At 40.0% G+C, this 14,215-nt stretch overlaps 1 protein-coding gene across 2 annotated transcripts in view; it reads right to left on the reverse strand.

Moving 5' to 3' along the window:
• Positions 1–4,015: 4,015 nt before the first annotated feature.
• Positions 4,016–14,215, reverse strand: part of lin7a (lin-7 homolog A (C. elegans)) — a 41,638-nt gene continuing 31,438 nt past the window's right edge. The window contains exons 4-6 of one of the 2 annotated variants that reach the window (XM_085137655.1): positions 8,379–8,588; positions 7,734–7,945; positions 4,016–5,891 (exon numbers count right to left, since the gene is read on the reverse strand). In XM_085137655.1, coding sequence (XP_084993781.1) covers positions 5,867–5,891; positions 7,734–7,945; positions 8,379–8,588 — 447 coding nt within the window. In that variant the 3' untranslated portion in view covers positions 4,016–5,866. Of the gene's footprint in view, positions 5,892–7,729; positions 7,946–8,378; positions 8,589–14,215 lie in introns of both variants that reach the window. The other variant, XM_085137656.1, reaches the window with a different exon arrangement.

Genomic DNA, 14,215 nt, shown 5'->3' on the forward strand with positions numbered 1-14,215 from the left:
ACCGCTTGAGTTTAGCACCTTCCACTTACAAGGGTCTCTTTATTAGTTTCAGAGTCTGCTCTTTGTATTGATCCAGCAAAAGGCTGATGACTTACTGTTCCAAGGCTAAAGACCTGGATAAGACTTCAGAGGCACAACTCACAAGGTGTAATCACTCGGCCTTTTAGCAGCTGCGCTTCGATCACTGAAAGGCAATCAGACCCGTGCTGCTGTAATCGAGTAGGCACCTGATGTGACTTTTGTCTCCAAATCAAAGGTTACACTCCAAGGTTACACCAGTTACTGAAAAGACTGCAGTATTCAAAGGCCTACGTCTATCTAATGTGTCTCCAAATTTTGTATTCCTGTTTTTTATTCTGCTTCAAACTTCAAACTACTGTTTCGCTGTCTGTAACCTTAAATGCAGTTGCTCCTGGGCACGCTCAATCCAGCAAACCGGGCAGTGTTTTTACCAGAGACAGTATAAAAGGTGGAAATGGCCACTGTGACGTCACCTGTTGGTTCTGGAAACATTGACTGACTGTGGCGTTGGGTTTTTTTTGTTGTCTCAACCTACATTCCTAAACTGTACAGGTGTCATATCAGCTATTTAGTACCAAATAACAGAACAATAACATACTAGAAATGTACTCACTAAAACTGAAGCACAAATGCCTGAGATGGTAGCATTGCACAGCAAGCCATAGGATTAGAAGAAGATATTCCCGCCAAACACACACACACACACACACACACCCCGTTCAGCTATCTTAGTGAGGACCTTCATTGACATAATGGTTTCCCTAGCCCCTTACCCTAACCATTAAAAATGAATGCCTAACCCTTACCCTAACCATAACCCTGACACTAAAACCACATTTCGAGTCTGTCATGAACTGGCTGTGTGGAGGTAGGATGAGGACCCAAACGCAAGCTCACGGAGGCAGGAATGAACTCAAAACACAGCTTTATTGCTGGAGAGAAAAACCGTACAAACTAAACTGGAAACTATAACATATAATACGGAGAAACACATGGCCATGAATGAGGGAGAACGTGACACAGAACTGAGGGAGACGCAGACATAAATACACAGAGGGTTAACGAGGGAGGTGGGAGCCCACGGGGAACACAGGTGACACTGATAATCATAACAAGACACGGCGGGAGTAAACGCAACACTGACGGGAGACTGTCAAAGTAAAACAGGAAGTACACAGAGGTTCAGACCGGAGGGGAGAGAGCATGGGGAGAGCACAGACATAACGGACTGGGGAAAACATGGAATAAAACACAAGGAGGGGAAACGAGGGCTCACAGATACACAGAGGGGCACACAGGGGGTAATCAAATAAGGAACATCTTAACAGAACCTAGGAACCACGGCATAAATAAAGAACAAAATACAAAACACACGAAAACTAAGAATACTGGGCCAACATGGCTCAGGACCATGACAGAGCCTCAAAAAGGCCTTCAAACTTGTAAGGACCGGTGAGTGTGTCCTCACAAGTGACTGTTGGTTCTCACAAGCAGTAGAATGCAGATTTCGGTCCTCACAAAGATAGCTAGACAGGAACACACACACACACACACAGAGTGATGAGAGTTTAATGACTCAAATATCAAATTTGGACTCAGCTATCCTAGGGGATGCTTTATAAAACAATTCACCTCCTTTCTTATGAAAATAGCTGGACAGTATAGGCCAAAACTGTTTTGCACCAGACTGCAAACATGCTTTATTATGCTGTAAACTTGGCACTATAACATGGCAGTCTATGGGGATTGACTCTCAAGTTGCCAGTAGGGGAACTGGAGTCTGGGTTAATTATTCAGCTCTTGCGCATTGGATTTTCATTTATAACACCAAAGTCCTTATAAAAGGAAGCTTTGACATGTTAAAACAGCTGTGGGCACATATTTGGGCAGTGATTTTTCAAGCATTGAAAAATAACCTTTATTTAAAAAGCATTGTTTTAAACTGAACCATATCTTTCTAACATCATCTTTGCTCCCTCATACTATTGTAATGGTATTTTTTTTTTAATTTGGCACATTTTTAACCAGACCTACACAATCCCAAAGGGATTTGTGTCTCCACCCAAGACTGAACAGGTGATTTATTTATTTTTTTACCTCTTTAATAAATGTGTAAACCTCAATAAACAATATAGATCCACTGCAGACTGCAAAGCAGTTGCTAGCTTGGAATCCAAGAGGTTGGCGGTGCCTTTGCTGGTCTGACAAACCAACAAGGTGTAAAGCAGAAACAGCTCTTTCAGGTGGTGTGTTCAGACAGAATGGAAGTGAAATTTCACCTTGCTGAAGTGTTTATGAGCCATTTCACAACTCACAAGTACTCGCTCCTAACAGCTATAATGAGGAGTACAACTGATAAGTGAAATCAAGCAATACAGCAACATTTTTTCAAGACGTACCAGAAAGTCCTACAGTTTTATTTTTCTCCTATCCCTGTTCTCTTTTAAAATCTCTGTCTACATACATAAGTGAAGTTGAATCATAAACTTCCAGCCAATGGTGATATAAGCTGGAGTTTTGATTAGTAATTGTCGCTGGCATCTATGGGAACATCTCAGCTATTAGGCTTTTGCAATTCAATTTTGGCAAACTAAAATACTGTGAACTTACGAGTGCATTTTCACCTCTATTGGAGGTATTTGAGCTACCCAGTGACAATTTGCATCAGTTTGCAAATTCATTCTTGCATTACTCTTCCTAATCTACAGAGAAAGGGGAAAAACAAGGCTGTTGGTGTATGATTACGTTAAAGAACGAAGCACGTTTTTCCATCACATCATAATTTCCCCCTTTCAACACACAAGCAGGTGCGTCATGGTGTCTGGTGTTGTTAAGAGTTTGAGCTTTTTAGCACAGGGAGGAGGATCTGTATTATTTTGACAGTATTTCTTGTTTTGTGTATCTTGTGTGTTTTACTTCCCGTCTTTGTCTTGATTCCCACATTTAATCATCTGCCTGCTCTAACTGTTTACACCTGAGCCCAGGTTGTCCTCTGTGTGTGTGTGTGTGTGTGTGTGTGTGTGTGTACATATATGTCTAAAGCAATTTCTCTCTGTGTGTCTGTGAGTTCATGATCCTGTTTCTTCTTTTTGTCTCTCTTTCATAGTTTTATGGAATGATTTACTGAACTTTACTGAATATCTCTTATGCAGCACTGAAATTGCTTTTCACTTTAGATCCTGCCTGTCTGCCCTTGTGGTGCTTTGCATTTAGGTCAGTTTACCAGCTTCATCTTAAACTGCAAATATAGCACAAGGGTAGCAGCAAAGCTAAAATTATTTCCACATAGGGCCTAAATGCATGATTGAAGAGGTTAAAAACGGCTTCCATAAAATCTAATCAAAGAATCTAAATATATATCTGATACACATCTATAAAATACTTTATAAAAAAAAAACAAAAAACCCTCTCTCTGGTGCTCACAGACACTTGAATAATGAGGTCCAGTCCCAACCCAACCCTGACACACTTTCACTGTGGAGGGTCTGCTACATTAAACTGAATAGGTATAATGTTATGTAAGTGATATTTATGATCGTAATAGATCAATAGGTAGTGGTATAAATCAAAAGTACACATGTCTGTTAAAGAAATCAGTCTCCCCAAAGCTGCAGCTAAAATTCTACTCTTCCCCTTAAGTCAAGGCTGTCCAACTCCAGGCCTCAAGGGCCGATGTCCTGCAGGTTTTAGATATCGCCCTGGGTCAACACACCTGAATCAAATGATTAGTTCATTACCAGGCCTCTGGAGAACTTCAAGACATGTTGAGGAGGTAATAGAGCCATTTAAATCAGCTGTGTTGGATCAAGGACACATCTGAAACCTGCAGGACATCGGCCCTTGAGGCCTGGAGTTGGCCACCCCTGACCGAAGTAAAGAGACCCTTCAACAGCCATAATTGTGAAGTTTTTAGGATCCAGACTGGAATTGGGCCAATGTGCTAGGATACCATAAAATGCATGCATGCGATACAAAGGAAAACTGCACAAGTTGATCACTGTACACAAGCACATAGATTTATTTATACAAATATAGTATGTATAACAATTGCATATCAAGAGTTTGTTATCTATTTTTTTTATCTTTACGTTAAATACAGGACCATTCGCTTCAAAAATGCAAGTCAATTAAGAAAGAGTACAGATAAATTAAAGGTACAAAAAGGGATCTGTCTTATTAAGATGTACTGTGAGAGTCAGAAATGGTTGTAAATCATATAAAACCTGGACATTAAGGTCACCTAATCCCAATATTTTGACATTAAGTAGACCTCAGAGGAAACAGGTTTTTTGGGAAATAGTCAAATGTGGCAGTGTGGGACACATTAATGTAGGCTGCTGTTCATTTGGGCTTAGGGGTTAAAGCCGATGAAATCATCACTCACTGCAGTTTTAAATAAAATCTCTGTAACATCATCAGCTTTTACGCGAGCTGCTTTTAGCATACAGGTGTTTACAGAGTCTCGCATTGAGGAAGTGATGTTTAATGCCTGGGATAAATAAAAGAGTAAAAGCCAGCTACTGAAAATGTAAAGAAAATCAACAGTAAACAAAAAAAAAAAAAGAGTTAAAAAGACTTATAAATAAGTAATCTCTGGGAACGACGGAGCAGAAAACCACAACAAGAAGCTCACCAAAGATGGAGACAACTTAAACACAGATTTGGCGGATTACCACTTTGACTCTGGAGTTCAGCTACTTGGGTGACAAAGAAAATGATTTCTCTCACAGATCCACTGGGAAAAAAAAAACAAACCAAAACACTCCACTCATAACACAAAATGCAGGTAACACATCCACGTGAACTATGTGCTAGTATTTAGCCATAATGCAATGAATAGATTTTAAACAATCTGCACATCATAGAAAGAATACATAATATTTTAAAAGGAACATTAAAACTTTGTGTTAAATCTCTGATCTCGTAAACTATAAAATAGACAGATCTGGAAAAATAAACATAATATTCATTTAATTCTGTTAAAATCAAAAGTGATGACATTCTGGTAATCTGTCGGGAACATTTAAGATTTCTGAGGATTAAAGTGAACCTCCTTGTAACATATATTTTCTAGATTAATTTCAGTTGGGAGTAGCTTATAAGTTCTTTTTATGAATCGCAGTTATTGCACATTAACTCTATGCGCCGTCTGTAAATCTCTTTAAATGGCACCGAAGACCGATTTGGACTCAGGAGCTGCCTTACAGTGAATAAGATGCGATTTGCTTTACGGTGATTTACATTTGCACCTAAACTCTGTATATGTACGGTGATGAATTTCATTTTAAAATGTAAAAAAAAAAAAAAAAAAAAAAAAAAAAAAGTGTGTTATTGCTAAACCTACGAGATACAAAATCTTTTCTTGCTACAATATAGAAGGTAAAAAAGAGTTCATCAAAAACAGGACACAGAAAAAGGAAATCAATGGTCTTTCATACAGAGACACAAGCACCAGTAGAGGAATCAATAGAAACAACACTGTACAAATGATATCTATGGAAAAATGGCGAAGGATCCACTGCGAAATGGATGAAAGCAAACCAAGTGGATAAAATAAACCAAACTACAAACACAAGAAAGGGAGTATTCAAGTCACGACTGGGGTGTAGAACCTAGAAAAGGGACTATAAAGTCAAAACTTTCAGTGTTAGCCTCCCTCATACTTGTTTTTTGAAGCACCAAATTCAGGACAAACGCTCTCTTCGTTTTTGCTCAGTAATCGGTGGTACACTGGAAGGGAGAGAGTGAAAGAGTCTTCTACTTTCGGTCGGTTTTGCTCCATGATGGAGAGACGCCTTTGGGATCCTCAACACAAACAGATGGCCTTAAAGATCCAAACACTTCTTCACTTCTTCTTCTTTTGGAACAGCCTGGAGATCACAAAGACAAGAAAAGCAGGCTGAGAGCAATGCCGTGAAACACAGCTGCACTAAATGAAGTCATGCTGAGTTTAATTTTTTTTCTGTTTTCTGAAAAATGTCACATGGTGTGGTAAAAAGATAAATTAGCAACAAGACAAACGTTTAATCTTAAAAAAAGCCCAGTATGACACCATATACTTTTAGGATCCATCCATCCATCCATATACCCATATATCCATCCATCCTTCCATCCATATAAGAACCACTCCAGACTGTGGTGTGCCAAGTCCAGGACAAGAGATATGCTTGGGGGATTTAGCAACAAAGCCAAAGAGATCTTGTACACATGCCTCTAACACGTCAGGCAAATAATTTGAGACGTTTGGGCAAAAATAGGGGCCGCATGATATGACTTAGTTTCATGGTCTGAATAGTGTCTGCACTTTCTTTTGATTTTAAATTGAGTGTTTTTCACTACAGCAAGCAAGAGTGAGCTTTAGTTTGCTTGGCAGTGCACAGCCTTCTTCTAATTTGGCACCGTAAGAAAAAATGATCTAAAGCGAGTCAGGGGTAGAGCCTCCATCCAGCTTTAGCTTACAAGTAACAACACTCCAGGCTGCACCTGCGTACCTGCAGAGCATGAACTGCAGATGTAATCGGTTTAAGCTTGAATAATTTACAACCCTTACAACAGAATCACTGGCAGCACAGAAGAAGAATCAGTAATGTTTGCACAGAGGATACTGGCTGCTCAGTTTGCAAAATATACTACTGAGCTTTTAGGCTCTGTGCTGGGATGTATATGTCTGCTATACCTGCACACAAGCTGAAAGAAGTGCTTACATGGGCAAAACAGAGTACAGTGAATAAAATGCAGTTCTCCATCTCAATTCTTTTATTGTTTATCTGCAAAATGTTTTAACTTTCTTGCACCAGAACATTCAGCAGAAAGTTTTTATTATATACTTGACATTAAATACATATATAAATGAAGCCAACAACCAAAGAATGAAGCAAATCGAGGTAAAAACTATTTCGAGTAAAAGTATGATGTCTGGAAAGATGAATAATTCATCTAGAAAGATTTTGCGACAATAAAAGCTCGGTCACCTTGAAACAAGAACAGCTGGGAGGTCCAAGCCTGAGGCTCTGCTTATGCTCATACAGGAAATGATAAAAGGTGTACTCTCTGTGCACATCTGCATTCCCTACCCACCTTTGATTTCTTTTAGTGCCTGCAAGTCCAAAAAAACAGCACATACTTTTGATCCTAAACTCTGCCACAGTTTAAAAAAATATATGTTGAAACAGGCTGACAGAAGGTCCAGAAGTTTATAGAGAATGGTACATTTATTATTTTTTAGTTTTTATAACTTTGCCTCTGTTTGATTTAAAATCCTTTTTATGGTGTGCAATTAAGATGCAACATGGCCAGGTGAGGACTGTTACTTTGTTATTTCATTACAAATTAACCAGGTAAAAGATCTGCAGTTTATTCTAAGTGTTGAAATTGTATTTGGTAGCTTTTCACTTTAACTCTCAATGAAGTCCAGTTGGTGGACCAACTACTGTATTGTGGATTTCTATTCAAAGCAAAGTTGATGGCATTGTGCCATCAGGCGATCCTGATGAGCTATTAGTGGCGTTTCGACCTCAACCTGGGCTGCAACACTCCTCATTCTGTTAAATTTCAGTTCTTTGCAGCGGGACAATTTCCTTACCTAATCTTCATCAACATGCATAAACACAACTTTTTAAAGTAAAGTTCTCAGAGGTAGTGTTTCCTTTTCCTTTTTTGGCATCCACCTCCCCCCACCCCTCACCCTTAAAGCAATGAAGCGCCTCACCTACGACATGTGGTTCTGCTGAGAGGCCAGATTCTGCTGTTGCTGCTGCTGCATGAGGAGCTGCTGCTGCTGACGCCGCCGGGCCGTACGCAGCTTCTCGAAGCGGGCCTCCATCTCCTCCAGCACTTTGGGGGTGTAGCGAACCACCAGCTTCACGCTGTCCTTGGCTGCCTTCAGTAGCTCCACCGCTTTCTCGTGGTGCTCTCCCTCTACACTCTGCAGGGGTTTCAGAGCCGCGGAAAGAGTTGAATATTAAAGGGGGCTGATTTTAATATATATATATATATTTTAAAAATAGTAACCCTTCAAAGAAAAAAAAAAAAAGAATATTTTCTCCACGATTATTACCTTACGATCAAGTGAAATGACAAGGCTTAGCCTACAGTGTATGATGCTCATATCTCTCCAGCAGCTGAAGAAATTTCTGCTACTTATTCACAACATGTGCAACCTTGCGACCTCAATAACTCCTGTGATTGTTGACTCGCATATCAAACTAGAAATCATATACATGGCAAGAAGCTGCTAAAAATATATTTTTGGAAACAAGCTTAAACATGGATTGAAAAGCTTATCTACACTCTACTTTCAATCCATTGATCCTCTTTTCCCACATGCTGGATCAGAACGTTAGTCTGGCGAGACCCACCACTCCATTCACAGACAGGAGCTGGTCCCCTCGCTTTAAGCCGCCGTGCCTCTCAGCTACGCCTCCAGGAATGATGCGGGAGATATAGATAGGTGAGTTTTGCTCTTTGCCGCCCATCACATTGAAGCCCAGCCCTTCCTCCGTCTTCGGTAGCTCCACCACCCGCGGGTGAGAGTGACCTTCACTGGCTGCGAAGGCTGCAACTGTGGCCTGAAGGAAGAGAAAAAAAAGTAAAGGGCTTATTAGTTATCTCAATGAATTAGACAGTTAATTAGACACGAATTCTGACAAAAATACACTTCTACGTATATTTTTTTGACACACAAGATTTAATACAAGGTTCTTTGTGTGTGCAAAAAAGTAATATTATATATATTATGCAATATGCAAATATCCATGGGTTAATCATAGACTGTACAAAAAAGATAGATGTAGCCTTAGGTTCTAAAATGTGAATGTGCTTTAAAGCTAAAGGTGTTTCCAGGATTTTTTAATGAGGGTGGGAATGGGGGGGACCAAGAAGCACCTAAGGGGAACCCACGAGAAACCATAAATAAGTTTTATTCTAAAGAACAAGGTCTCTCACACATCCTTTATTTTACATTCGCCTCTGAAAAGTAGAGGTGTGGACCAAACCATTGTGAACCATTTGAAGGGGAGTACGATATATCTAAAATTACTACGAGAGATTTTACGGCACATTATTGTATTATTATTTCACAATGAATAATTACATTCGCAGCGTAATACCAGTCCTTTTATATACAATCTAATGTTCCGCATTATGTGTATGATATTAAAGATATTAGTGCACATTAAAGAAGTGGAGTGAATGCCTGAACTGTGCCAGGTCAGTTTCCCAAGAAATGCAAAAAATAACTTTAGTAAATGTCTCATTCTATGAGTAAATCAAGTATTAGGGCAAGAAGTGAGTTATTTCTTCTCCTTTTAGTTAAACAGTGGAGAGAAAAACATAATCAGGATGAGAAAGAAGGCAGAGGCACACAGCAGCTTCTTAAATAGTGCCCTCATTATAGACGGCGCAAAGATATTCGTCTGAAATCTGATTTGCAGCTTTTGCAAACCACATCTTCAATCAAATCAGCAATTCTTTTTGAAAGCTCTGCAGCTTACACTAGCTTCTCATTCTCTTCTGTAGTGTGAAAATAAAAGCAAAGGAAGAACACATTTTAGAAGTATTACAAAGAGACTGCAAAGCTGCTCGCAAACCTCTGACGCACCTTCTCATTTAAGCAACGACGGCCGTAACAAAGCGTCAGGATTTGGTCTGGGCTTGGGATTTAGACTCCACATGAGAAGTTCTCTGGTCTTTCCAAGCACACGGATTAACACATCTCACTTCCACCCGGTGTATCCCTTCCAGCTGGGTGAAGTTCCTTTGAATCACAAGCCAAGCTGCACACTCCTTGTACATTTACAACAAAGCACCAAGGAGCTTGTTAGCCGAGCTGGGAAAGCTCGTGGCAGGTGAACAGAGAGCCTGTGCCCAAAGATCCACAGATGCGATGCCACAGGTTCCTCGCTGTCAAGTCAGCATCATTTATAGTGTGCGAGATGAGGAAAAGGAAGGATAAGAAAGTACGGGTGGGGGGAGTTCTGTTTTGATTTTGCAGATGTGAATCGAAATTCCCAGCAGCAGACGAGGAGCTTGGCAACTGGAGGTCTTTGAGGCTCCCTCCAGGCATCATCCCCGCATCTGCAATCTCTTCCATATTCATATGCATCTTCAGATCCACATTTATTACTCCTCATTTCTCTCTCCCCTCCCGCTGCCTATTAATCTGCTTATTGCATTATGACAACTCCCCCTTTTCCTTCCTTCTCTCGCTCTGTCCTTCGCCTTTCTTCTTCTGCTGCTCCCACTCACCCTCCCTGACCTGCTGTTAAAATAAGCAGCAGCTCCTCAGCATGCATACCGTCGCCACCCGGGCCTCGCAGCGCATCGACCTTCACGACTTTATCGGGCTTTCTGTGAATGAAAAACAATCTGGCAGATGGCCGGTGCCTCTCACGCACGGGGGGCATTTTAAATGAAACGCTTGCTGGAGGATTCTCGGTAGACACACAACACTGTAAAAGTCTGGCTTAAAGTATCTAAAGTCATTTTAGCATCACCTCCCTGTTTTTTTTGCTTTTTTTCCCCCTGCTGCTCTAATAATCGCCGCCTCCTTTAAGATCAGTAATAAAAGCCTCGGGCCAGATATTAGAGGCTGAATTGATTAAATTAACAAAGCGATCAAAGTGAATTGAGTTGTTCAAGTGAAACTCAAATCTCGGATGTCTGCAGATTTTTCTGTCTCACCAACTAAAGCACTCGAGATAAACTGAAACTCTGTCATGTATTTCATCACTGTTGCAGTTCATTCTCACTGCAATACAGTATGAATGTCTTTCCCCATATGTTGATGCTGATTATGTGCAATTGTGGTCCTTGTGGATATCTCTGCAGGGAGTAAAGCACTTTCAAAAATATCCAGTGTTCCCAGTTGGAAAGATCCCCACAGCTAAGCCACTTCAAACCCTTAGCTGTGTGCTTAATTGCCCAATGAATTTGTGCATTTTTATTACAGATTTAGAAGAAGTAACTTTTAAAAGTGTGAGGGAGAGAGTTTGAAATGCTTTGTTCTTAAGAGAAAAAAGGGACATAGAAAAAGACTTAAAAATAACATCTCTTCTAATCATTAATGAGATGTTATTTTTAAGATCAGACAATGGAACCCACTCGAGAAACTTCAGGATACTTCAGAAGATGACACGATTGTCTTTGTTGACAGAGAATCCTTCCCTCTGAGAGAAGAAAAAAATAAAACCCTGTACAGAGTTTGTTTAAAAATGTGTCATATTTAGTGCATCCTGTTTAAAAATATTTTGACAGGTTGGGAAATACACTTACTCTTGCCACAATTTAGACGAGAAACCTATGGAGTCAGACGACTACATGATTAGACTGGAAAGCCTTAAAAGGCCTATTGGCAGTATGGGGAACTTTCTCAAGGATAGACATTTTAACCAACATCACATTTTATATTTAAGGAAATTATTGGAAAAGGAAAATTTGCCTTGCACCACTACTGACAGCTTCAATGTAGAGAAAGTGTGTGAAATGGCACAAGACTGAACGCAATGGAAGCAAATTTGTTGTGAACTCCTGGCGGCTCTGGCACGTTAAGACGCCAAATCGAGGATGTTATTACCGTAATGGAATAAAACGGAAGTGAGGGATCATCCATAAGGAGGCGCTGGTTGCATGTTGATAAACGCTTCTTTTAGAAAATAAAAGAGGGGTTGCATATGTCAAAACCACACTGACAATTTCAGTCTGGTTTCAATTTCCTTAAATTCAACAGATTTGAAAATAATTACCAATGAATGGAACAGGAATTCACAGTCCAGACAACTACTGACTACATAAGAGACCTGAAAAAGTTCGCTCTTTACTCCCTAAACGTATCTGAATAGCTTAGCAGTAATATCTACTCTAGTGAAGTTTCTCTTTTTTTCCTTAGTTTATTTCACTCAGTTCACCAAACTGTTTGGTGTTTTTTGCTGTACCACACCAAAAAACTGTATATTTCAGTTACTTTCCATTTCAGTCACATGGCTAGTCTCCCTGGGGTCTCCCTGCAGTTTACATGAGCCAAAAAACACAAAAGAAGACTATACTAGAAGCAGCTAGAAGAGGCACCCCTTTGTAACCCCTTCTACAGCCACAACTAGCCCCACTCGGGGGATGATGGGATATCTTTAATGCTCTGTACAGTCTATTTATGGAAGGTTTAAGTCAGGGGTCTCAAACTCGTAGCCCCAGGGCCACTTGCGGCCCACGTCACCCCTACTTGCTATACTGACGTGAAGAAATAGAATGCAATTTGGCCCGTGAAGTTACTTTTTTGTTAGGATATGATTTGGTTGTTTAGTGCAATGTTAAAATAAGTTCTTTAAAAAGCAAAAAATGACTTAATACGAAGGCAACATGAGCAGAGAGTACAAACATATTGAGAGCTGTGTTAGATCAGTGAAAGTTATTTGTAAAGAAGGCTTCAGTTAGTTAAAAGTGAGAAAAAAATTGCGTTCACATTTGCAGTTTTGTCTTGTTATACAATATTAAAAATTCAACACTACATTTTCTGAAACATTTGTGGGTGTTTTCATGTTTGTTTTGTACTCCTTGAACACTAAAGTGGACCTCTCATGAGATGACAGTGCCAGCAGTGGCCTACATCTCATTTAAGTTGGAGACCCCTGTCACTGTAAAATTGGGGGCCCCCAATAGCCTGGTTTTCCTCTCATGAGAGCATTCCAGCTATAGCAGGACATAATCCTTTCATTTTAAAAGATGCCTCCCACAAATGTCTGTCTTTCTATATAGATTGACACATGCAACACGAACAGTATTAGTGACTGTCAGCTGTTTCCCTCTGCTAACCACCTCCCAGCTCTAGCTCAATCGTTAACAGCAGGTATGAGGATTTGATCTCTTTATCTAACTCAAAGTAAAACAGTGAAAAGATGTAATTCTTAAAATATTGAGTGATTCCTTTAAACAGATATTGAATTGTATTTTACCAGACTCTGCAGGACTATTCTGGGGGTGTAGCGTTAGTGGAGCCAAACAAAATGAGAAAAGGACTGGCAAGCAGCTCTCATCGTTTGAAGCCTCTCTGTGTTCATACACAAAGACTTGTATCCCTTTGTTTATGTCATCCTTTTCTGTTCTCGTCCTCCACCCACTCGCGGCGATGAGAGGAGTGGACTCTACACTGAACCAATGAAGGACATGCTCTATGAGTGCTCCTCATCGCATCCCACCCTTCTCTTCCTCCTCTGCACTTTAAATCAGGCAATCTCTCCCTCTCTTTATCTTCTTTCATGAAAGCTTGTGTCTCTTGCTTGTGATGTGCTGATGAAACGTCCTGCTTCAGTCAAGCGGGTCAAGCTCATTTCTTTTGAATACCACAATCTGCTTATTCTACTCACGCAGTGCACCTCTTTCACCTGTGATATGGATGGGACCTTTTCTAAATAGCCAGCAGAAGAAGAAAAAATCATTGGACGTGTTAAATAATCAGGTGGAATAAACCAAAGCATAAAAAATATGATTTTTTTTAACAATTAACTTGCATCCATGACATTTATGACTTCTCAATCAAAAGCTCTGTTTGTTCCGAGTGCTGAATTGTAATTAAATGAAAGCTCGTGAATGCAAACACTCAGAAGGTAAAGTCAGACAACTGTGTTTCCATAAGAGAAATAAGTTGAATGAGTTGAAGAGAATCCAGCAGCTGCTGATTGGAAGAGTCTTGAGGACTATTAGACATAATTAAAGACCGATTTACAGCTCGAATCAAAGACATTAAGTAACTGATGACTGTTGAGTCAAGGATGAAGAGCTTCTACTTCAGCCTTTGAGATAAACATTTAGCTCGTTCGGTTCTGTAATGCCTGTCTTTCTTCTGGAAAAGTGTACTCTGACAGTATTGATTCCAACTTTGTTCGACCTTATGAGTCGTGCTATTTTCCCTCAAACAATAACTCTACAGCAGCCGCTTAAATACATCAGCACCACCTTCTGACAGTCCCTACGCAGAAATGATCGATTATACTGCAAATTATTTTTGAGGTAAGCACTCCCAACACTCTCCATATACAACGCCTTAACATATACCTCTTTCCTACATGAACATAGTGTCAGTTCTTAAATCGCAATTTAAAAACGGACTAACAGCATTTTGACCAACCGTATTTTCAACCTTTTGACACCTCTACCTTGAAATGCAAACTCCTGTTTTGTCTTCATTGCAAAGATTCAACAAGGT

The sequence above is a fragment of the Neolamprologus multifasciatus genome, chromosome 17 (genome assembly GCF_963576455.1).
Source record: "Neolamprologus multifasciatus chromosome 17, fNeoMul1.2, whole genome shotgun sequence".
Taxonomy (NCBI): domain Eukaryota; kingdom Metazoa; phylum Chordata; class Actinopteri; order Cichliformes; family Cichlidae; genus Neolamprologus; species Neolamprologus multifasciatus.